Source organism: Cucurbita pepo, chromosome 18, assembly GCF_057944985.1.
Source record: "Cucurbita pepo subsp. pepo isolate OVF chromosome 18, ASM5794498v1, whole genome shotgun sequence".
Classification (NCBI taxonomy): Eukaryota; Viridiplantae; Streptophyta; class Magnoliopsida; order Cucurbitales; family Cucurbitaceae; genus Cucurbita; species Cucurbita pepo.
In genome coordinates, this window is record NC_141815.1 from 11892365 (window position 1) to 11916346 (window position 23982).

Consider the following 23982-nt stretch of genomic DNA (forward strand, 5'->3'; position numbering starts at 1 on the left):
AGTATTAGTTAGGGTCATGTATTTTTCATGTATTAATATCTTATTATTGAATTTCTCACCCTTATTAAATTCCGTATGTGACCACACATAATTTCTATAATTGCAATTTTTAATATCCTACATCACTTTACTCCACTTAATGTAATTATTTTCGGCCTTTTATTTATTTAATTAATTCTTTATTATTATTATTTTGTAGTAATAAACAGTAAAATAGTTCCTTCACAGATTGATGGTTTTTTTTTTTTTTTGTTTTTTTTATTATGACATGTAGATGATAATATGAGATTTTCCTTCATATTATTTTAAATAAAATCAAGGTCAAATTATAAAAATAAAAAATATATATATTTCTAAAGTTTAGATTTAGTTTAAATTATTAAAAATATTCATTATAAATCAAGAGCGTTGCTTGTCCCCACAATTAACTAGTAATAATTATTATGAATTGAGTTAATTTAATTCACATAATGACATTTAAGTAGTTGAGTAGAAGAAGTTTTGAATCCACGAGAGAGAGAGAGAGAGAGGTAAGAATGAATATGATGGGGTGTGCTGATTGGGCTTTGAAGGAGTAAGCAGAGAGAGGACCACTTGTGGAAGGGTAGAATGTGACCGGCTGGACCAAGTAGACTTTATGGGCTTTGTTTCCGACCCGATTACCAAACCTGACCCCTCACCAACTTATTAATTAAATTTTTAAATATATTTCAGAAAAATGGTCCCCTCCCCTCCAAAACTTAACTCTTGACCTCCAGATTTTGTGGCCCCAAATCCCTTTCTAATTCCTTCCAACGAACTTTCACTTTCCACCTCTTCTTCCTTCTCTCTCGTTTTTTTACCTATCATCCTTCCAACACATTAAATATATCAATAAATTATAAGTATACATAAAAAAAATAAAACAAAATATATCATATTTTAATTTTTTTATTTACGGCAATATTCGTTAATATTTTATTGATATGCCAAGTTTATTATTTATTTAAATTGTGTTTCTCGTATCATTCACATGTTAAGAATCAGAAATAGAAATAGAACTAGAATCGAAATTGTGTATTCTCATTCGTATTTATAAACTTTAAATGAGATATAAACTAGCAATTAAATAAAATATAAATTAGTTAAATATAAAATATAAAATATAATATAATATTTTAAATATATTTCGAATATTATATCTGTTATTGTCAAATTACGTGGATTTTACAATATTTTGGTATTTTCGGTAATTTCGAGGAATCTTTTTTTCCTTTTTCTAATTAAATTGTCTCATGCTTGAATATATCTGTCAAATCACATTTTAATCATTTTAATTTGATTAATGACTAAATTGTTTAGTTTAAGTTCAAAAATATTTTTTTACACGTGTCAAGAGATATTTGTTTTATATTTAAAGTCTTTTAACTTCTAAGTTTTCATAATAATTTAAAATACAAATAAAAATAATTAAACAATTTTTTTTTTTTTTTTTTATAGAAGGAAGATTATTAACTATTATGATTTGTCACATCAAATCAAACCGTTTCTTGGAGAACAGAGATGAGAGGGGAAGAAACACAAACAAAGAGAAAAAAAAAATTATATATATATTGATTATTTAATAGGAAATAGATTCTTATGTAGTTGTAGTAATTGAATAATTTTGAAAACCCATTAACATCTTAATATTTATTAAAAAAAATGTAAATGATAAATTATATATATATATATATTTAAAATAATTAAGAAACATGTTAATATTAAAGGTTAGTGTATATGGAAAGTTGTTAAATAATGATAATATCTTTTATTAAAAAGAAGTCAATATTAAAAGAAATTATTCTAACATAAAGTAATTTAACTTAAAAAATAATATAATATAGTTTTTAATGCATCATTGCTCGCAACACGGGTAAAATTACATTTTAAGCCAGTAACCTAACTATAAATTTGAAGGGTAAAGATGTCAAATGAAGGCAAATGAAGAACAAGGGGTCAAATTACATTAGTAATTCCACCAGACAGTGCCAACTAAGAATGTTGACTTAATTACGTGTCTACCGTAGAAAATTAACAATAATTACGTGTCAAAAAGAGGTGACGTGGAATTGTTTTGTTACCTTATTATTATAACGGAAGTCAATCTTCTATTGTGTTGGTCCCAAGTGGAAACTTAGAGGTGAAATCCGTATTAATCAGTGTTTTATTTTGGGGATCAATAGCTGCGACGTTGTGACCACATTTATTTCCTAGGCTGAAATGCGTACTACGAGAAACGTGGCATTTTTTTTTTAATTATTAAAAAAATAAACTAATTTGCCACGTGGTTGGATGGAGAAGAAAGTCTACTTCCACAATTTTAAATAAATCCAAATTTAATGCTACAATAACGACGCTTGTGTGGATTACTGTATTGCCACGGTGATATCTTTACTACTTCAGATTAGAGTAATTGCTAAGAGGGGGTCCAACTTAACAATTATAAAATTTTAGCCCACAACATTAACCAATAGTATTAAAGGATATTTAGTAATAAATTATATTTTGTCATATATATCATATTTGATATTTTATTATAAGGCAAATATCTAGATATTTGTCTTCTTACGATATGTATCTTTTCATTTATTATTATTTCCCTTTATTACTTTTTCCATATCATTGTAATTTATTTGATTATAAATAAGATAACTTTCACATCATCTAGGTGTGGTGAATTAATCAAACACTCTCAAATAGGAACAGTAATACCTTCTCTCCAAAGGAATGTTGCGTTCCCAAATACTTTAATATATTTTAATTAATATATCATATCAGAATCTAGAGATTAGGGTAATTAGTTTCGATTGTCAAGGTCAATTAAGTCAATTCATTTTACATCCAATTATGCTTTGAGATGTAACACTTGAATAAGACAAAAGAAACCAAATCTTCTGTCCCGACACAAATAAAATTAAAGGAGAAATATGTAATATAACTCATTCTTGTTTTAGCATGTGATTTAGGCCGATAAAATCTATGAGTCTTCTGTATCTAGTAATTAAAAAAATAATCATATAAGATATTATTGACTCTAAATATGGCAATGCAATCCTATATTTGGATCCTTAGAGTTGTAATGCGGAGTTTAATGATGGGCACATTTTGTAACGCCTCGGTATTTTTTTTTTTTTTTTTTGTTTGTTATTTTGTTACCTTTAGTTATTTTTAAGAAGCATACTTATTTGATCATTGGCCTTTTTTGTTTGTTTTCTTTTCTTATTCTTATTTACATGCATGTACCACATTTATTTCTTACCCCATGCACACCTATCTTTCTAAATATTTACAAGTGTCTCTAGAATTCTTCTTCGTCCGGTTCACTTCAACTATTTCATTTCATACTGTTGTAGAATTTTCATTTATTTTTTACGGTAAATTAGTTTTGTATGGAAACTTTGGCGAGGATAAATTGCGGGTTAATTTTGTATCATTTTTATTATTTTTTAAAAATAGTTATTTTAAAAATTTTCATTTTTTTAATATAATATTTATTAAATATTTATATATAAAAAAAACACAATAACTTAATATATTTTATAAGCTACCAACCTAATTAAAAAAATAATAATTCAAATATTATAATTGAGGTCTATATATATATAATATGTGTTGAAAATATATTTATATTAACCAGGGACGGGATATAATTCAGTAAATCGCCCCATTTAGCTAACTCCATCTAAGCACATCTGTCCATTTGGAGTTTTGCTCTTAATTTAATTTTTGTTTTTTGATTTATCTCTTTTTTTGGTAGAAAATTATATTTCACTTTGTTCTACTCCACCCCTTAAACATTGTATTATGTTTTTATTTGAATTATTATTTGTTTTATTACTATACATTATATTAAAAAGTAGAAGTTATCAATTATATATTTAAAATATTATATATAAAAAAAATCTATCCACATCATTACGGAAATAAATTGAAAAACGTCGGCAATAAATTGAAAAACGTGTAGGAACGTGTTTATTAAAAAATTAAATTTCTTAAAAAAAAGTTGAATTTGTTAAATGAATCGACTCTCCATAGTAATATGATATTGTCTATTTTGAGCATAAACTCGTGTGACTTTGATTTAAGTTTCTCCAAAAACCCAGTACAAATGGAGAAAATATTCCTTTATTATAAAACCTATTACATCTCAAAAAATTTATTTTTGTTATTAAAAAAATCAATTCATTCCAAGTGGAGCTCAGTTGTCCAAATACACTTGCAAATACACTTGCAAAGCAATAATTTACCTAACACATTAGTTTTGTGTTTGTTGTTTTATTAAATGAGAAATTTTAATATACTAGCTTATGACGTCATTTTAATATTTAATATAGTCTCATATTTTAGCCCTTAAAATGATCTTGATATAATATGCGTTTTCTTCGTAGCGAATTTTGATAGGCAATTTAGTTTGACGATGTCATTTTCATTCACTATGATCAAACGTATAACTCAATAGGGGAATAAATGACACATAAATGTGAAGGATTTTTTTCTTTTTCATTTTTTTGGATAAAATTTTGAAAGAGAGACGTGGTTGGGGATCTAAGACCCACCAAAATTAGTGACACACTATTTATTTATTATTTTTTTCATTATCGATAATGTTCAGAATCACTAATCTCCAAAACAGTATGATATTGTCGTGAGATCTCATATTAGTTTAGTGTTTATAGAAGTGTAAAAATCTTTACACAGTGGACACGTTTTAAAATTGTGAGGTTGACAATAATATCTAACTGCTGAAGCTGACAATATATTTTGACTGTTACATGCTCTCCTGCTCTTATTTTTTGTTTCCTGAAAAATTTCGTACTAATTAAAATATATTTTTATTTATAAACACATCCATTACTTAGCTTACGTGAGATTCTTGTTCCTTCCATCTTCCACTTATCATAATCTAAATGAATAGCTAGAGATATTCGAAAATTCATCAAATTCCTCGTCAAGAAAAATAAATTTAACTAATAATAAAGTAAAAAAAAGAACTAAAATATATCTCCGAGTCACAGTCAAAAAGAATAAATATCTAGATATTTGTTTTACGTCTTACTTTATGAGTTAATTTATCGTCCTGCCTTCTAAATATTGTCGTGAATCTCATAGTTTTAAAGAGGAAAGTGGGAGAGGATATTACTTTTTAAGATAGTGGTGGGATTTCTTCATTCTTGAGAAGAAGAAGAAAAAAAAAAAAAAAACAACAACAAGAAGGTGTTCTGTTCTTCTTCCTTTTCGATTTAGTTTCCCAATTTCTCCTTCTTTGTCGACTCTGTTTATTGTTCTTCCTCTCAAGCTCCAAAAATGGCGACAAAACGCTGTGATATGATTTCATCGTTTATCTTCCTTTAGAATCACAGAGAAGAGATCGAACACGACCGGATATTACTCTGTTTTTTTTCCCCCATTTCAACTTTCCATTTAAGCTAATAATTTTTTCGAAACTTATCAAACCTTTTGTGATGACTTCCCCCATTGGAATGTACTTGTAAGATAAAATGAAATGATCCCTGTTTCTGGATTCTGCATGCCTTCAAAACTTTAATTCTTCATGTCCTACCATCCCTTTGGCATTTTGGCACTTTCTTTTGTTTGAAATCATCTCAATCTTCTCTCCTTCCTATTTATACCTCATATTTTCATTCCTTACTCCCCATTCGCAGCAATCAAACACGCTAATAACAATACCCTTCTTCTTCCCTCATCTGTTTCTTCTTCTCTAACACTCTGTTTTTTCTCCCCTTTTGTGCTCTGTTTTTCGTGTAGCAATGGCCAGAATAGCGGATGTCGTTTCTTTCAGGCATTTGTTCGTGCTGTCTCTAGCTTTGAATGTGAGTTTGATTCTAAGAGGTGTAAATCAGAATGAGAAGCACCAAAGTGGAGCTCCAATGGCGGTCCACAAAGGCACTAAAGCTTCCCAAATGAGATTCTTGTCTTTCCCATCTGAATCAGCAGCAGCAGCTCACGAAACTCAACCTTCTGTTGATGAACATGGAGGACAAAGAGTTATTAATCTCGACCAGTGAGTGTTTTGATTTCTTCTTTACGTGTTTGTTGATTTCTTCTTCCTTGAACAAAATTAATCTTTTTGTTCTTCGATGGGGGGAAGGGTAAGAGGGTAATTTCGAGGTATAAGTAGCTGCTTTTTTTCCAGCTTTTTAGGTGTGGGATGTCAGTGACATTATGGAGGAATATATATATAAATTTTAAAAAAGGGTAAAAAAAAAAAAAAAAAAAAAAAATGGAACGCTTGGTTCAAGTCCTTGGCGTTGTCTAGAAAGCGCTTTTGGATCGAAGATCCATGCCGTCTTGTTGCTGTTTTGGCTGCAAACATAGACAGAGACAGCTCTGGGCTCTTCTGTTTTGGGTTGAGGCTTTCGAGGGTAGAACTAGAAAGGTAGAAACAGTGGAATGGAAACTACTCTTGCTTTTGTTGTTCTTTTTTTTCTTTTTAATTTTTTATTAATTTATGAAAAATATATTATTATTATTATAATTGTTTGATTAAATTCGAAAATGCACCATGGACGGCTGTGATTTGAAGTTGACCAAAAAAATTGTCATCATGGTGTTTGTTTTTGGACCGGAAGAACTTTTTTTTTTTTTTTTTTTTTTTTTTTTTTTTTTTTTTAATTTTTTTAAGAACAAGAAGAATAAGAATACGAAGATTCTCGTTTTTGTGGGAACCACGTGGCTTATTCCACAATGCATGCAACACCAATACCAGCACCATTCATTAAAGAAATAATCTTAAATTATAGAAGAATAGAACCTTTTAATTTGTTTAACTTTCCATAAATCTCTTAAATTTAATAATATTAAATCTTAGATATTATTCTTTTTGAATTTTTTTTTATTCGAAATGTATGGAGAGATTTTCGCAGTTCATTCTACTCTCGAATCGACATGGGATCTCAACGTGTAATTATTATGCAGTTTGATGTAGATTTATGATATGATTTAATGCAGTGGCGACCCGACAATGTATGAGCAATATTGGAAGGCAATGGGGGACAAGACTACGATTGTGATCCCTGGATGGCAATCAATGAGCTATTTTTCTGCTGGGAAGAGCCTTTGTTGGTTCTTGGAGCCTGAGCTTGCCACCCAAATTGTGAGGGTACACAAGGTTGCTGGTAACGCTGTGACCGAGGGGCGGCACATTGTTGTCGGGACGGGGTCCTCCCAGCTCTTCTTAGCTGCCCTCTATGCCCTTTCCCCGCAAGACTCGTCCAACCCGATCAGCGTGGTCTCGACTGCCCCATACTACTCGGTGAGTCATGATTCGACTCAATAACTTTATTCTGAATAGTTGCTCCACATGCACTGTCTGATATTTCTTTAAAGAAAAAAAAAAAAAAAAAAATTATTGACTGAACCTAATCACATGAATTGCAGTCTTACCCTTTGATGACCGACTGTGTCAAGTCGGGGCTCCACAAATGGGCTGGCGATGCGAAGCAATTTGAAAAGGATGAGCCTTACATCGAATTGGTCACCTCCCCCAACAACCCCGATGGCTTCATTCGACACTCCGTGGTGAACAGAACGGGCGGTATATTGATCCACGACCTTGCTTATTATTGGCCGCAATATACGCCCATTTCTGCGCCTTCTGACTATGACTTGACGATGTTCACTGTGTCAAAGAGTACCGGCCATGCTGGGACGCGCATTGGGTCAGTTAGCTAGCTAAGCTAAGAGAAAATTGAAATTGTCTCCAAATTCCAACGCTATTTTTCTTCAAATTTCAGGTGGGCTTTAGTGAAGGACGTTGAAGTTGCAAAGAGAATGGTCAAATTCATAGAGCTGAGCACGATTGGCGTGTCAAAAGACTCGCAGCTTCGAGCTGCCAAAGTTCTGGAAGTGGTATCCGACAGTAGTGAACAAGCCGGTGGTTCGGAGTATCCGGAATCGTTCTTCCATTTCAGCCACGCCGTAATGACTGAGAGATGGAGGTTGCTAAGGGAGGCGGTGAAAGACAGCGGCTTATTTAGTTTGCCTAAATTTTCTCCCGCACATTGCAGCTTCTTTGACAACAACTTGGGGACCCAACCTGGCAAGAACAATTGGAGACATGTTTTTTTTTTCCCCTTAAACTCGTGCAATCAATTGACTCTTATGTTTCATTGTGTGCAGCCTTTGCATGGTTGAGATGTGATGGAGCCGACGTTGATGATTGCGAGAGCTTCTTCCGAGGCCACAAGATACTCGCACGAGGCGGAAAGCATTTCGGTGTTAGCCCCAAATACGTCCGTGTTAGCATGCTGGACCGCGAGGAAACCTACAGTTTATTTATAGAAAGATTGTCTCAGATCAGCTCATGACATCTGACGCTGTTGCGGCTGAGAAGGCATATCAGAGGTTGAAGAACACAGGGGGTTTTGGGATTCCGAATGTAAAATTGAAAACAAAAATAAGGAAAAATATAAATTTTTGTTTTTGATTCTGGTTTTTCGCTATCTATTTCTTTCTTATTTTATTTTATTTTAATTTTGTTGGTTTATTAAATATAAATTTTAATTTAAAATTATAATCTGACCATTATATCAATTTAAGCGGTGGCTGGTCTCGGGATGGGCCCAATTTCAAAGCTTCCAATTAATTAGAGGCCCAGCCCAACCGGCAACCGTGCAACTTTCAACTGTATGTCTGTGCCACTGGACATGTCATCTCAAAAGGTCCACAGCCCAAAAGTGGCTACAGACTGGACCCAGGCCATATCCAATTATCAACCAAAATTTGTCGGATCAATCTCAACCGTCGATAATCACTCCATACCCATATGATTGGGAATTTTTTCGAAATGCTATTTCGTACTATCTTATAATTAAATTTTATATTGATGTGTAAACATTATCATATATATATATACACATAAATATAAGTTTGATTTAGTGAATTAACTTTTTTTAATTAATTTTTTTAGTAATTGTATATATAATATTCTTTTTTAATTTAAAAAGAAAAGGTAGCCCTGATGCATTGAAGAAACGCACGAACGTTTTATGGCGCGAAGGCTCAATGATCTTTCTTCTTTCAGGCGTCGACTGGAGCGATTTCAGTGCGTTTCGTCTCCGTCATTGCTACGATAATGGATAAAATGCGTTTTATGGATCCTTTGGATTGCGTAGAGCTTGGCTTGGTTCTTCCATTTTACTTCGGCCATTTCTTTGGCAGTTCCTTTCCATCAAGAAGTTCAATGAAGGTATGTTTTGGTTTAGGTTAATGGTCCACAATGGCTATTACAATTCGATTTACTGATAGGTTTCAGCATTCATGTTTCACAGCCATTATGCATATGATTGAGTTCAAGTAAATAATTCCTTGTAGAATTGCTATTAGCATGAGTTGAAGCATTTCTCCTATTGATTCAGTTTAAGTAAAAAAATTGATTCGCATGTTTGCAAGGCTGGGCACAAAATTTGTTGAAGTATTAATGTTACTAGAAATGAACTAACTCATGAATTTAAGCTTTTGGTTCATTGTTGATGTAACAAAATTTGAATCGGGGATGTTATTGATCAAGCTAGAGCCCTACAATGCTAGATTCACATATAAGAACTTGGACATTATTGTTTTACAAGCTATATTTTCCTGTGTGGTTGATTTGTGATAACTATAACTTGAACAATAGTGCAATAATTATATTCTAAATTTAAATCCCAAGAAATCGATCAACTGTGTGATTGTCTATCGAAGTTGAATTTTAGCCTTATCTATGAATCAGCACAGTTATCTTCCTGTCAACTGAGAGAGGATTAATCTTTTATTTTCTTTTCATCTGTTGCAACTCTTCCCAAAATCCCAGTCTAAGGAACAAAAATGTGTTTAATTCTTAACACCTTTGGACCATGCCGACAAAATGATGATGAGAATGACCAGTGGGTTGAAATGAAGGGTGGGGGTGCAGAGGTAACAATCTTTACAAAACACATTCAATCGGCATTTCATTATTTGTTCATCATTCTAATATGGTATTGAAAATTTTGTTTTCTTGCCCAATTCATTGGCAGGTTACTTACAGACGCATTTATGGAAAGTTCCTTGCTGCTGTTCCTTCTTACTGGTCATAATTCTCAAGCTTTGCCTCAGTATGTCAATATCTCTGTTCCTCTTATATTTTTCTTGCTCCATTGAAACTAATCGTTCTTTGAGGGCTTTTATTGTCTCCTCCTTTGCTTGTAATTCTGTTCGTAGTGCGTCTGTCCGCTCAGTTGCTCCCCAGTATAATCCATCTCCTATCAAAGTAACGATGAGTGCCTGTTAGTGATGGGAAATCTAATGTGCATTTATTGAATTTTTGCCGTCTTAGTTTTTGCTGGCCTTCACTGATCTAATTGTTGAGGATGGTTAGGAGTGAGTCTCAGACTGGCTAGTTTAGGGAATGATCATGGGTTTATAATTAAGGAATACTAACTCCATTGGTATGAGGCCTTTTGAGGAAGCCCAAAGCAAAGCCACGAGAGCTTATGCTCAAAGTGGACAATATCATACCATTGGTGGAGAGTCATGATTTCTAACACTAATCTTGAGCTTAAAAGTAGTAAATTGAAAGAAAATCAACAGAAAATTCAGGAACAAAAGGAAAATTAGATTTTCTGTGATGACTAGAAGAAAAGATAAGTTTATAGACATACCATTATGTGTCCTCTGAATTAGGTCATCAAGCTCAATCTTGATAGCGTGGTAAAGCTGCTTCCACTTCTCAATGGCTTCATCTCTGTGTGCTCTTTCTTGTTGTATCTGTCCAAAGATGATATTTGGAGTTCCCTCCATCTTTCGCTCTGTTGCAGTCTTATCTCCAAAATTTCTCTCTTCAATCTCTGTAATCCTCTCATTTACCCTCTTCCTCAACATCTTCACCTCCTCTTTGAGTCTCTTTTTCTCAGATTTCCAACCTGCCTCCTTAAATGCAAAAAACATCTTGTCTTTCTCATGAGCTTTAGTCACCTTATCCATCTCAGACATTACACCCCTCACTTCCTCTCTAAGTAACCTTACCTTTTCTTTCAATCCTCTAACATCATCATCACAGATCTCACTCCCATCTTTGCTTGAGCATGCACCCATCTTAGTGAAGGCTTTGCTTCTTTAGCCTTTCTGGGTTACTGAGCGAGTCTTCAAATTGGCCTTATAGACAGGAAATGAAGGAGAGAGATGAAAGTCTCCTCCATAAGAGAGCTGCATTTGGGGTACCTATATTGGCTGTGCTTATCCCTTGCTCTACTTGGTTAGCTCTTTCTCAGAGTTAATGATTAGTGGAAACGTCTATGAGGCTCGTGAATGGCTGTCATTTTATACAAGGAAATACAGACAGATATGACCTGTGACCCCATTCAGAATTCAGAATCTGATGTGTTAATTCACATGATAAAGTTTTGCAAAGACTAAATCATCACACACATTATTTGGTAATTTTGAATAGATCTTCAGCGCTTTAAAAGTGGCCCTACTAGCTTTGAAACTTGGAAAAAGTATTAATAGTGGTACCGTACTTGGAACATTTTTTCCCATGCTATAAATATTCCTTGAGATCAATTATGCATCTCAACTGCAAAAATGTCCGGACGTTTCTCATCCCTTCTTTTTTGCCTTTTTACGCTTGTTGCATGACAGAGGTAAAGTTCTATTGTCCACACGTACCATAGCCAAATGGACAACTCTCAACACCTAACACTATAGCGCTAGAATAATGATTTCTTTTTTTCACGTTCATTTGATATTGTCCATTTTAAATTTACTTTGAACTTGCTTGACATGAGTTTTAAGGAAGTAAAGTGTATATTATTCTCTTGGTGTGTCAAAACTTAAAAGTGCTTCTTGAGCAAAAACTTAGCGCGAATGGATATTACTTTAAGATTCTTCCTAAAAAATTGATCTGAATATAGATGTTTACCTTATAAACTCAAGGTTTTGCTTCCACTTTTAGTAACTGGAAAATTCTACCTTACCAACCACCGCAGAAAATGGTAAGGAGTTGGTGAAATAAGATATTGTTTTAATGTTCAATTCTAAATTCAGTAACTTATAGTAAAGGGGCACAAATCTCTGAGGCTAATAACGACGAATTTGAATTGGGATGGTATAACCGACAGTTCATAAAAGATTAGGCTTAATATGTCATAGGATTCCATGGTTGAAAACGACCTGCAGTGATGGTGTATTGGAATCAAACTTCGTCTCTAGAATGCACTTTGAGCTACCAGTGATGGCTACACATTTACCCTAAACGGGTAAGAGTAAATTTCTGGAATTGAAATGTGAGAGTTTCAAATTGTTGCTTGATTTTCAACGGAACAAAAGAGGACCCATAAATTCTGAAGTTAATTGCTGTGAACAACTTCCTTCAATGTCTCAGATATTGCGTAGCGATGAGGGCTGTGGTGGCCGCCCGACAGTGACAAAAAGAAAGAGAAAAATGGTGCCCTCGCCTGCACAAACAACAGAACAAAGAGGTACTTGCTTCTTATAAATTCATCTCGTTAGTTAATGCATTAACCATGTGATATTAAAACGAATAAGTATTTTGTATATGAAATTTAATTCTGATTCTGATAACTTCTTTTTTTCTGTGTGTGTGGGGCTGTGAGTCACTTAGCCGCACAGTTGGCTTAGATCTTATCACAATCAGCTAGGACTTTCGTGCAACTTGCATTTACTATTTTTTTTCTCCTTTTGGTTCTAACTTCAAATTTATTTGATCGAGAGTACACGTGTTTGTCAGTTGAACTATGTTCATTTCTACGAATTTGCATTTACTCTTTAGTTTGAAGGATTTTACTTATATGCTTATATGCTTATTTTCTAAGATGGGTGTACTTTTTGGGGACAATATAATTGCTGGAAAAGTTGACTTCATAGTGCACTTGCTGTAGCTGTAGATTATGACAAAAATATTTTGGAAATGACTGGAATCCGTTTCTAATGCTTTCTTTTTTTTTTTTTTTTTTTTTTTTTTTTTTTGTAAAAGTTAAATATAATCAGGAAATATTAATTTTAAAAAGTTATTTTTCTCTTTTTAAGTTTACTCTTGCAGATGTGAGAAATTTAAACGTGGAACATCTTGATCGATTCAGGTATGTTCAAGTTGGTTGTAGACTGAATTTGCTATCAAAACTATCTATTTAGCGGGAAAAACAACCGAGTTATTTAGTTTGATGCCAAAACAAAACAACCCGTGTGTTTTATAAAATTATTCTTCTAGAAACCTTTTCAATTTCCATTTCATTTGAAATTCTTAGGCATTTTGGATCCGCCCCTTAATGGGTGAAGAGTCAATGGGCCTAGTAGTTAGCCCAAAATTTTACTTTTTTGGGCTCAACATTATTTTTTCATGGTCCATATACAAGAGTGGAGTTATTGCCAAAATCACCCTCGTTTTGGCTTCCCTTTTTTGTCGCTCTTTTTCAGCTTAATTTTTCATTCAATTGCTAATTTTATGTTTTTTTTTAAAAAAAAATAAAATGGGAATTGATAATACTGTCATATTTAATAACTTTTTTGTTTTTTATTTTTGGTTTTCAAAAATTATGATGGATTCCTCAATGGGTGAGTGAGTTCTTCACCTACTTTAAGCACATGAATTCTAAACTAAATTTCATAAAAATTAAGTTTAAAAAAATATTTTTTCTTAGTTTTCTTGATTTGGATTCGTAAACCATTTTTAAGAAGTTGGTAATAAAACAAAAGAGCTATGGGTAGAAAGTGTTTGCAAGTATGATTTTCGTAAATTGATGTAGATGCATATGCTTGTGAGAAAAACACTTTACAAACTTAAGCCCATTATTTCTAAAGAATGGTTGAAAAGTAAACCCTAATCCCAAACAATGCCCAAGTGTTAATTAATAATATTCCCCAACTATTTTAAATTACTTCCAAGCTTTACATAATTGCAATTGCAAAAGTTGGAGTGTGGTTGGACACTCCTTTGAATCATATACTCTTCCTTCAACCCATCTACCACAAAGTTAGATACTTATATTCTTAATTAAATATTACATGCAAAGATTACGAACATAAATTAAACAAATTCAAGCTTTCATCAAATTGAAAAAATATACTTTTGGGGCTAAATTCAAACAATATTGGTTCAGATATTGTTAATATATGTAAGAAAAAAGTTAAATAATTTTAAAGCATAGCCACATATATAAATGATAAGACTAATCCTTCCTTTTAAGGCTACAGGCTAGAACATGTGCAAAGTTTCAAAGTCCTAACAGTAGGAGCCTGTACTCTATAAAAGTGAGAATAAATTGTAAGGGAACTTTACTAGTAATTGTTAATTAAAGCCCCTTATTTTTGTTATAATTTGATTCTTTTTTCCACATATTATAATGAATATATATATAAATAGATGATAGGCCTTTTTTTCTTTCTTTTTGTTAAAAAGTTGGATTGGTACTTATCAAAGATATTCTTCGATAATATGATTGTTTTCACGTTTCCTAATTTGGGGTAGGAAGAAGTTTAAGAAAAAAAAACAAAAAATATTCTTCCATCATGCTCAATAAGTCAAAGTAATCATTTAATGAATTGGATTCTTAGAGTATATGCATAAATTCTTGGTTTTTAGAAGTGTATTCTCACGCACATTAGACTTTGTCACAATTAATGCAGTGCAGAACAGGTAGGATTTGGTGAATTTGGGACGAGAATATGATCGGAATGAAGGGCTGTGAGAGCAATGCAAAGAGATTGTAGATGAAAGGCTCACTCTCTGAGTGCTTGAAGAGGTAAAGAAATACTTCAATTCTAGCTACTACTTGATAAAGTTATAATAATGTCTAATTAAATTAAAATACTGGTAGAGATAGCCCTACTCACACTAATAATGTCTAATTAAATTAAAATACTTGTAGAGATAGCCCTACTCACACACTATCTAGGGAAATAAATGGGATAAACCAAACTTTTAAATTTTATGTCTAGTAAATTAAAATATATGGTTTCAGAGAGATGAAGAGTCTATTTAATAAAGATAAGTGAGGAGAGAAAGGACTATGTAACTATAGGCTTATCTTTAAATAAACGTGTGATTTTATCGAAACTTGTATAGAATAATGTAAAATTAGCAGGTTTCAAATTCAAGATATTGTTGAAATTAGTAAACTATGCATTCAATTATTTGCGTTAAATGGGTGAAGAAAGAAAAGAAGAATTATATGGTGGGGGCAAAAATAGAAGGCTTGTTGTCTATGATATTTGTCCTTCTATGATGAAAGCCTTATGAGGTTCTGCCAAAATTTCAGCTGCTCTTTGCTTCTTTACCACGTCTCGCCATCCCTCTCTGCAGAGTAGAAGATTAAGATTGATGGGTTATGATGATGGATTCTGAAATTACTACAGTTTCACTCACACACACACACACAACACACACACACAAAAAGAAAAAGAAAGAAAGAATAAAAGGTATTCACTGAAACCAACCACAGAAACCCCTCTACCCCTCTTCTCTTATCTGACCAAATTTCTGAACCAAAACAGTGAACCCTTTCAGACTTTAAAAGTTAAGCCCCCCAAAATTAAATTAATAGAAACAATAATATTTTTTTTAATAAAAAAAGATTGTTAATTGGAGAGAGAATTGGGAAGACAAACCTTATATGATTGAGGAGAAATAAATTTTTTAGTACTCTTCTGGTATCTGTTGATGAGGGCTTGGAGTCTGTTGGTCATATATATGCTGACAGATTTTTTTCTTGGTTTCTTTGATGCAAAAGAAATGTTCCCTCTTGAGGGACTCCTTCTCAACTTTTGGTAACTTTGATTTGTTTTTTTAATGATAGTCTCTCTTCATTTGACTTCTAATATAGGAGCTTTCTTGTAAAGTGATCAGAAGTTTCAAAATCCTGTATTTCATTCCTTAGTGAACTCTATTTTTCTTCTAAAAAATACGAAGGACATTAAATGAGAGTGACATTCATACTACTCGAGCGGTATTTCATGAGATGATTGAATAGGAAGGAATAATTGGGGATCTCGAGAGAGGGAGGAGGCGATAAATTGGAGGACAAAGGACGTGGCCCGACCCATATCCAGATACGATTCAGGGAGAGATCAGTGTCCTTGTGTGCGTGCGTGGGTAAGAGAAAAAGAGTACAAAAGACTTTAACTTTTAGTATTGGTTTCTTTTTTTTCTTTTTTTTTTTTCTGTGTGAAAATTTAGGGGTTGCTGGGACTTTGGAGAGGGAGAGGGAGAGAGGGAGAGAGGGAGAGAGGGAGAGAGGTAGAGAGAGAGCGAGAGAGAGAGAGACTGCCAAAAAGTGAAGAGAAACAGAAGTATAGAGAGGGTATTGCAATGTAGAGAAAAAGAGAGGCTGTTTCAGTGTGTTGTGTATTGTGATGATGAATGTTCTGTACTCCCAACATATGCAAACAGCAATTAGTTCTCATAGGAGAGTGAGAGAGAGATCTATTTCCACAGTCCACCCAGAAATATAAGCCTTTTTCTTTTTTTTTTTTTAAAAAAGGAAAAAAATTAAAACTTCCCTCTCTCTAACATTTTTCAATGGCTCGTGAGTTGCTTCATTTCTTAGTACATCATCTTGTTCAATGACAAGAAGACAACTTATTCTGCCTCTTCTTCATCATGTTTTCTTTCTTTTTTTCTTAAATATCTCAAACCCTAACCCTAGATTCCCCCCCTTCTCTGTGGCTCTTGATTCTTCTGGTTCTTTTAGCCTTTCTCTGTTCTTGAGAACAAAAAATGCTTGATCTGCTTTATCTACTTCATGAATTTGGTTCTTATAGTTATTCTAAAAGTTTTAATTTAGTATTTCTAGTTTAGTTAAACTTTGCTTTTTTAGAAATGAGTTTTGAGAGTTTTGATTTTAAGTTTCATAGTTCGGACTTGGTTTATGGTTGAACCGTGCACATCATCTTAAGCCATTTTTACCATTCAAAAACTCACTTCTTTTTTTACTCCAACCTAAACCCTAATTCAGTCAACTACCATAGTAAATAAGAAAAATGATAGATATGATAGGGACCAAATTAAATGATGTCAAAAAGGACAGAATTCGTAGTATAACCTTTAGACTTGGTTATAGATGAAGTGTAGGAGATGGATAAATGGATCTAAAGTAATTATGTTAATTAAAATGCTTAATCCATGCAGATAATTTTGCAGAGTCCTCATCATAAAACTTTGATTTCCCCTGAAGGGTAACTTTCATAATATAATAAAAACAAAAAGCAAAGCTCTGAGATGAGCCTAAAAAATAAAAAGATAATAATGAAGCACAAAAACACAAAAGTACAGAAGGAAGAGAAACTTTTACTGTGAATATGACTGTGTAGGGTTTTTTACTGTAAAGTCTGGAACTTGTGATGGGGAGATGAAAACAGTGAAAAGGTAAGCGAACAAACTGAAACATAAAAAGAAAACTGAAACCCCATCCATGGGAAGAGAAACAGCCACCACTTTATACTGAAGAAATCCAATGAGGCCAACCAAACTTTTAGACACTGTTTGAGATATTTAGGCCATGAAAGAAAGAAAGAAATATTTTTTATTTTTTGGGGTGAAAATATAAAAAGGAAACTCCAAGAGATTCACATTAGCACTGTAACACTAAAAAGATAAAGACTAGAATTTGAAAATGAGTTGAGGAACACTGTTGGTTCATAGTTTCTTCAGACTCATTATTCTCTAAATTATGCTTCTTCTTTTTTTTTTTTCTTTTTTCCTTTTCCCTTTCCTCTTCTGATCCTTCCAAAAGCCATCAAGAAAGCTTGCATTTGTTCAAAATGCCCCTTTCAAATCCTACCTTTCAAGACCATCACAAGCCAATGAACTTTTCCACAATCCTCTTTCAGTTTATACATATTATAGGTTAGAAAGAAACTTTGGCATAGCCAAATAAAAGAACAAACAAAGTAGATATAGCATAGAATAAACAAATACCGAATTAAAGGGCTCAGCATTTCTCTTTTTATGGGTCTTTTTCTCAATCAAATGAATAGCTCAAAATTAAGTTACCATTTAGCTAAAATTGTAGTAAAACTATATAAAAGAAAGCTTACGTAGATGGTCCTCCAAAAAAGAAAGTAGGAAGAAAAGTGAGAGAATATTGCATAGGGTTAAAAGGAGGAGAAAGCTAGACATAGACGCATGTTTAAAAAACTATATAATATACAGAACTAAGGGAATCTGCTTTTACGAAGACACAACAAACATGAGATAAAATATTATTTTTCATTTATTCATAAGCATAAACAATGGCATTACTAAATTTTTGATACAAAAAAAAAGAAGCTAAAGAGCTCTCTAGAAATTGAACCTCACACAATAGACAATAGTCTATAATATTTAAAGTAAAAATGTGGCTAAGCTGCTAGGGAGCATGCACAGCAACCTTATTTTAGGCCCTAAATTAATCTTCCACACGTACATATGATGATTAAACGAAGAACCAAAAAAAAAAAAAAAAAAAAAGAACATAACTCAGAGAACTTGTTTTGGATTTTAAATGGGAGAATGATAATGGGGTTTAAGAAACTAATTCTCAAGACCCTCTAAATGATACTAGAAAAATTAAATTTACTAAGTCATCCAGCTTGAAAAATGTCCATGTGAATGAGGGCAGCTAGCTAGAAAAACCATCATATATATATATAAATATATGAGGAAGTGACATACCAGAAGAGAGAAGTTCTCTTTAGGGTTGAAAAAACCCTATTTTGTGGTTTTTTTTTTGGAGAAGATTTCTTCAAATATTGCCATCCCCTCCTCCTTCATTGATGTCATTTCCAGGAGAGTTTTCATTCCAAGGCAGTGGATAAGCCATGGGAAAAGCAGGAAGATGTTGATTGTAATACCCAGTTGATGAACTTGTATGATACTGATCCAAAGCTCTTGGGCGAGCACCAGGGCTTGGTTGAACCACATGACTCACTCCTGCATTAGGTATCTCGTTGCATGCGTACCGAATTAGGTCGGCATTCGCAGCGTCGAGTTCCTTCTGGAGCCTCTGGACTTGCCTTTGGAGGAAGGATATGGCTCCGACGCAGCCATAGACCGGGTCCCGGACTCGGGCCTCGGCCTCATACGCAAGAGAGTTCACTGCATCCTCTCTTTGGTGAGGCAGAAGTTCATTCAGCAGCTTTGTCACATTGCTGGCCCCAAAGATCTTGTGCACATTGGCAAACTTTTGAGGCTCTTCTGGTGGGAAATAAGGAGCAAAAATGCAACCTGACATGCATTTTCTTCTCAAGAACTTGCAAGCAGCACAAGGAGAGTTGTAAGAACTTGATGATGCCATCCTGCCTTAACCAATCAAAGTAAGAAAATGATCAATTTCTAACTAATCCATGCTCTAATCAACTTTTCCCTCCTTCTCTTACCTTAAAGTTTTAATTCCTCTAACAACACAAGCATATATTTATAATTAAGAAACTAAACCAACAACTAACACTCCATAATGTTTTAATTTTATCTTCATTAACAAACCTTTTGGTTTATTTATTTTTGGTCATTTCATATATATATTATGTGTATGCAAGTCTGGAGATCAGTGAAAGAAAAGGAATTTCTAGAACAAGTCAGATGAAATTCAGAAGAAGAAAGTTATTTAGAATTTTGTAACTGATCCCAAGTTTAATTCATGTGCAGAAAATCAAGATCCTAACCTTCTGTCTCTCTCTCTCTTTCTTTCACGCGCGTGCGTACTCAGAAAAATCTCTCCCGTGGACAGACACACGTACAACACCCTAATCAAATTTGCAGAAACATTTTCTGCTACAGCTGCCTAAATTGCAGATATATATTTAAATATTTCTGTATCCATTTTTCCTAATTTCATCTTTTTTTTTAGTTCGACAATTGCAGGGTGAGGATCGAACCAACGAACTTTAGACTAAACTATGCTCGGATTAACGTATATGTTCGAATTCCAACCCTTTAACCGAACGGTTAGGTCCCTTCATTTAGGCTTCTAAATTTTCGTTATACAATCCATCCTTTTCTTAACTAAATTCACCTTCTCTCTGGATTCTTTTGAAGCTTGTTGCATATACTTTCTCTTTGTTTCTATTTTTTCTTTTTCTTTTTCTTTTTCAGAGTGTAAATTGAGAAGAAAGTAGGTTGCGTGCAACGCAGCTACAAAGACAGGCTTCAAAATTCTGCAATTCAGGTGAAGAAGGTGAGACATGACAGTGGTGAAACAAAGTAAAGGTGATCAGAATTTTATGTGTATATTCTTCTTCAACACACACACACACACACACACACGTCAAAATATGATATAACCCAATGGGTAAGAGAGAGCCCTAAATTAAGCTCTACCTAGCCCCATACGCGGCAAAGGGTCTAGATTAATTCCTCTCTTTTTTAGCCTTTTTCTTACCTATGGATAGAGAAAAAAAAAAAAAAAAACTAAATTTATAAGAACAAACAAACAAACCAAAACACGACTTTTATTATTTTTCTAGCATTTCTTTTACTCATACAAAACAAAGAGAGCTACATAAACTTACCTCTCTTATGTGATCTAGGTCTTTGCCTTTTCTTTGGAATCAATTCAAAAGAAAAAAGAAAAGTATAAATAAAACAACCACCACCAAAAAACCAACTCCCTTTTACCTTTCCAGTGAGAAAGCTTTAAAACCCTTCTTCCTTTCCCTTTGATAAACTAACTTGTGAGGGTGATTTAGTCACTGAATTCTGCAAAGCTCTGCTGAACAAGCTGAAACAAAACCCTAACTGGAAGAAGAAGAAAAAGAAGAAGAAGAAGAAGAGAGAAAAGAGGGAGAGAGAGAGAGGGAGAGAGAAGTGAAATGAGTGACAAAACCTGAGGGTATTGAGTGGAGGGAAAGATGGGGAAAAGAGTATATTTAGTGGATGGGAAGAAGCAGAGAGAAGGGAATGGAGGCAAAAGACAAGGATAATAAATGGTGGGTACACTAACAAAAGAATGACTATGACCCTGCATCCAATAATATTATCATGGATGTGGGATTGTCTCCCTTTTTTATTCCCTTCTAATTTTTTTCATGCACTCCCCATTACACACCTCATACCTATCATTTTCATATATCTATCATTTTTTTTCAATTAATACCTCCATTAACATTACAATACCCTTTTCAATACCCATTCATTCATTGCTTAAGTAACGAGTATAAAGCTATTAAGATTATACTCTTTTCATTACACAAGTATACTCGTTATTTAAGTAGTGAGAATGAAAAGATTTGAAGTTATTGAAATTTGATGAAGTGTTTTGAGTATATAGACATGTAGGTTCATGATAGATTCACCACCAAAAAGAAAGAAAGAAAGAAAGAAAGAAAACTGATAGCAGGATTTTATCACGATTGTACTGACCGAGGCCATGCACTGCAACTTGCAAAATAAACCACATATCTCTTTCTTTTTCTTTTGCTTTCTCTCTCTCTTTCTCTCTCTCTGTAACTTGTTTCAAATTCAATCATATCGCATCATACTAAAAAAATGGTTGCTATTATTGCGCATCAATTTATGTTTTACTTTTTAACTCCCAATGATCTTCTTTTGGGTGAAATTTAAACCAGCGATGAAAATAACAGAGCCTCACTTGATTTTACTGGTAAGTAAATGGTGATTTTTTCAATTATAATATCATTTTTCCCTTTGTGTGTTCATGTGCGTATGATGACATCCTATTATTTAGTTCATCATTAAATTCTATAACTACTGATTGAATTCTTCCCTTCCCTTTATGTGATTATTGTTTAATTGATGTTTTATTCACGTAATCATGTTTAGTTTGATTAGTAAATTACAATTTTCTGGTTAAACAAGTTAAACATAGAGATACATATGGATAATGTGGTTGAACCAAGAAAATAAAGAATTTATTTCGATCACATACAAATGTATTAAGTTATAAATGTGGCATTTAATGGGGTTAGAGCCCACCATTTTGGTATTGTTAGGGAATGAAGAACATGATATTTGTTGACGAAGAGAACAGACTAGTGGATGTAAAATCAAGTTGATGGGTTAGTACTTCTTGTTCTCTTTCAATTGATTGATAATTTTGGGTATTTAATTATAGTATACACATTTATCTATTTATTTATTTAGGTTAGGGGTAGGCTTTTAGGGCGATGTGCGTAGTCTAGGGGAGGGGTCTCCCGGCAATGTTGCTATCACGCCTTTAACCCAATTTCTCACCATATTCCACAAAAATACAAATATCAATGTCACACATTATCAAATTTAATCTTATAATTCAATAAATAAACAAAAAAACTTATCTAGCTAGATAAAAAGAATATTGAGCATATAACAAGAATATTATTATTACGATATTTGATAAAAATATGAAAGAACAACAGTAAAAGTGTCTATGGAATAAGATTGGGACGGAGAAGCCTTTCCCTTTTTTTTTTTTCTTTTCTTTTTTTTGGGTGGAGTTAGAATTTAGATTTGAAGTGTTAGTATAATTTTATTTCTTGGTGTGGTCATGTATTTGGACATTAATAAATAGAGCATATAAAAAGACATAATTGGAATGAACCCTATATATCCACTCTAATAATATAATATATACAATAGGATATATTATTTTAGTATTCTTTAATTTTACTATAATAATGTGTTGTATTAGAAAATTCCACGGGGTGCCCTTTTCTTTATAGTTATTTTAAACAAATATTCTTAAAGATTCTTACGCTTTTCCTATTAAATCATGAAATTATAATTTGAAATAAATTGATCATATTTCTTAAAAGAAAAAAAAAAGAAAAAAAAAAAGGAAGAAAACAGGAGAAACAAAGAATCATCTTTCAGATTTGAGTGATCGAGTGAAAATTTTGAGGCTGTCCCAATTAAGTTTTTATTTATTTCTTTAGTGGTTGGAAGAAATTTTTTTTTGTGGGTAACTTTGATTCTTCTTGTTGACCTAGAGATCTTTTTCTTTTACCTTTTTACATTCTTGATACTGTGAAGTTACAGTAAAATCAATATTACTGTCAGTTCCATATTTATGTTTAGGGTTCTGAAGTTAAACTTGACTCGTTGAGATTTAAAACCCACTTTAGTTTAGTTTCTAAATTTTCTAATACAATTTAGTCCTTAAATTTTGTTACAAAGATTATGTACTTGTTAGTCTCTATTGTAAAAATGATGTATACTTTCTCGCAACTTCTTTATAAGGATTTTTGTCTTTCTTATAGTAACACATTTAGATTCAAGTTTAAAAAATAAAGAACAAAACAAAGAAACCCAATAATGGAGATAATGCTCGATTATCAAACGAAGCCTAAATCATCAGTTTTACCAAAGTTTAGGAACATAATACGTCTTTTTACCGTATGATGAAAAAGAGAGTAAAAGGATGTATGGCATGGCATGGCATGGTATGGTATGGTATGGTAGAAGGCAATAGGGGAAAGGGGGGCAGTGGCTACACAGGAAAAGTGTAAGTAGAGGGAGGTGGGTTTGTAGTTCTGATGAGTGAGAGTGGCAGAGAGGTAGCGTGGGGTTTCTTTCTTTCTAAAGTTTTTCAAGTTTGAATTCAAAACTATACGTGTGTGTGAGTGTGTGGTTGAGTTAATTAGTCCCTTTCTTTGGATGACTTCCAATTCTTCTTCTTTCTGTCCCTTTCCAAACATAAAATACGTACATAAGGTCTTCTATCATTGTAATACAAACTATATATCATTCATTATTGTTGACTCATGATCTGTAGGGCAGGATGTAGCTTCTTTCGGTTAGGATGGAGCTTCTTTCGATTCTTTCGATTTTGGCATAGTGGATCTCTGGACTACTATGTAGTTCAGTGGTATTATGCACCCTGTAATTGTGTTATGTCATGTGCGAGGATTCTTAGCCACATACATAGTTCAATGTACTCATCAGAATTTTGACCTAGAAACGCGAATCATTTGAAGCATTTTCGCATATTTTTCCCTATCTTGATTTGAGGTTTAAGGACGAATTTCATCTTTAGAGGATGAACTGTAATTCAA

The 23982-nt window shown here is 33.0% G+C and overlaps 3 protein-coding genes and 2 long non-coding RNA genes across 8 annotated transcripts; 3 read left to right on the forward strand and 2 right to left on the reverse strand.

Annotated features, from left to right (window-relative positions):
* The first annotated feature begins 5153 nt into the window (after positions 1-5153).
* On the forward strand, positions 5154-8475 carry LOC111780369 (tryptophan aminotransferase-related protein 2). Its single transcript, XM_023660750.2, has 5 exons — positions 5154-6043; positions 6991-7294; positions 7420-7700; positions 7776-8080; positions 8161-8475. The coding sequence occupies exons 1-5, from the start codon at positions 5790-5792 to the stop codon at positions 8346-8348; spliced, it is 1332 nt and encodes a 443-aa protein (XP_023516518.2). The 5' UTR covers positions 5154-5789; the 3' UTR covers positions 8349-8475.
* Positions 8476-9002: 527 nt separating this feature from the next.
* On the forward strand, positions 9003-10009 carry LOC147787377 (uncharacterized). Its single transcript, XR_015413900.1, has 2 exons — positions 9003-9229; positions 9833-10009. It is a non-coding gene; the product is annotated as an uncharacterized LOC147787377 (long non-coding RNA).
* Positions 9946-11486, reverse strand: LOC111779565 (uncharacterized). Its single transcript, XM_023659626.2, has 2 exons — positions 10662-11486; positions 9946-10262 (listed from the first exon to the last, which is right to left on the reverse strand). The coding sequence occupies exons 1-2, from the start codon at positions 11092-11094 to the stop codon at positions 10039-10041; spliced, it is 657 nt and encodes a 218-aa protein (XP_023515394.2). The 5' UTR covers positions 11095-11486; the 3' UTR covers positions 9946-10038.
* An 810-nt stretch (positions 11487-12296) lies between these two features.
* LOC111779823 (uncharacterized) lies at positions 12297-23847 on the forward strand. Of its 2 annotated transcripts, none has more exons than XR_015413898.1 (7): positions 12297-12479; positions 13048-13100; positions 14644-14759; positions 18782-19308; positions 19640-19938; positions 20087-22008; positions 23708-23847. It is a non-coding gene; the product is annotated as an uncharacterized LOC111779823 (long non-coding RNA). The 2 variants fall into 2 exon arrangements; XR_015413899.1 differs by having other exon boundaries at positions 23703-23835.
* LOB (Lateral organ boundaries (LOB) domain family protein) lies at positions 17689-20746 on the reverse strand. 3 transcript variants are annotated; one of them, XR_015413897.1, is made up of 2 exons: positions 18668-19289; positions 17689-17795 (listed from the first exon to the last, which is right to left on the reverse strand). XR_015413897.1 is itself a non-coding variant. In XM_023659982.2 (2 exons), exon 2 carries the CDS (start codon positions 19287-19289, stop codon positions 18738-18740), a length of 552 nt encoding a protein of 183 aa, XP_023515750.1. In that variant the 5' UTR covers position 19290; positions 20609-20746; the 3' UTR covers positions 17689-18737. The 3 variants fall into 3 exon arrangements, 2 of the variants coding, with proteins under 2 accessions (XP_023515750.1, XP_086975915.1); XM_023659982.2 differs by adding an exon at positions 20609-20746 and having other exon boundaries at positions 17689-19290; XM_087119789.1 differs by adding an exon at positions 20007-20142 and having other exon boundaries at positions 17689-19290.
* Positions 23848-23982: the final 135 nt, after the last annotated feature.

Excerpts from the sequence above, each read along its gene's own strand:
- LOB (XM_023659982.2), bottom strand. The coding sequence starts at position 19,289 with ATGGCATCATCAAGTTCTTACAACTCTCCTTGTGCTGCTTGCAAGTTC.
- LOC111780369 (XM_023660750.2), top strand. The coding sequence starts at position 5,790 with ATGGCCAGAATAGCGGATGTCGTTTCTTTCAGGCATTTGTTCGTGCTG. Across the intron at positions 7,295-7,419 it reads CGACTGCCCCATACTACTCG|TCTTACCCTTTGATGACCGA; the intron begins GTGAGTCATGAT and ends CATGAATTGCAG. Across the intron at positions 8,081-8,160 it reads CAACTTGGGGACCCAACCTG|CCTTTGCATGGTTGAGATGT; the intron begins GCAAGAACAATT and ends CATTGTGTGCAG.
- LOC111779565 (XM_023659626.2), bottom strand. The coding sequence starts at position 11,094 with ATGGGTGCATGCTCAAGCAAAGATGGGAGTGAGATCTGTGATGATGAT. Across the intron at positions 10,263-10,661 it reads AATTCAGAGGACACATAATG|GAGATGGATTATACTGGGGA; the intron begins GTATGTCTATAA and ends TTACTTTGATAG.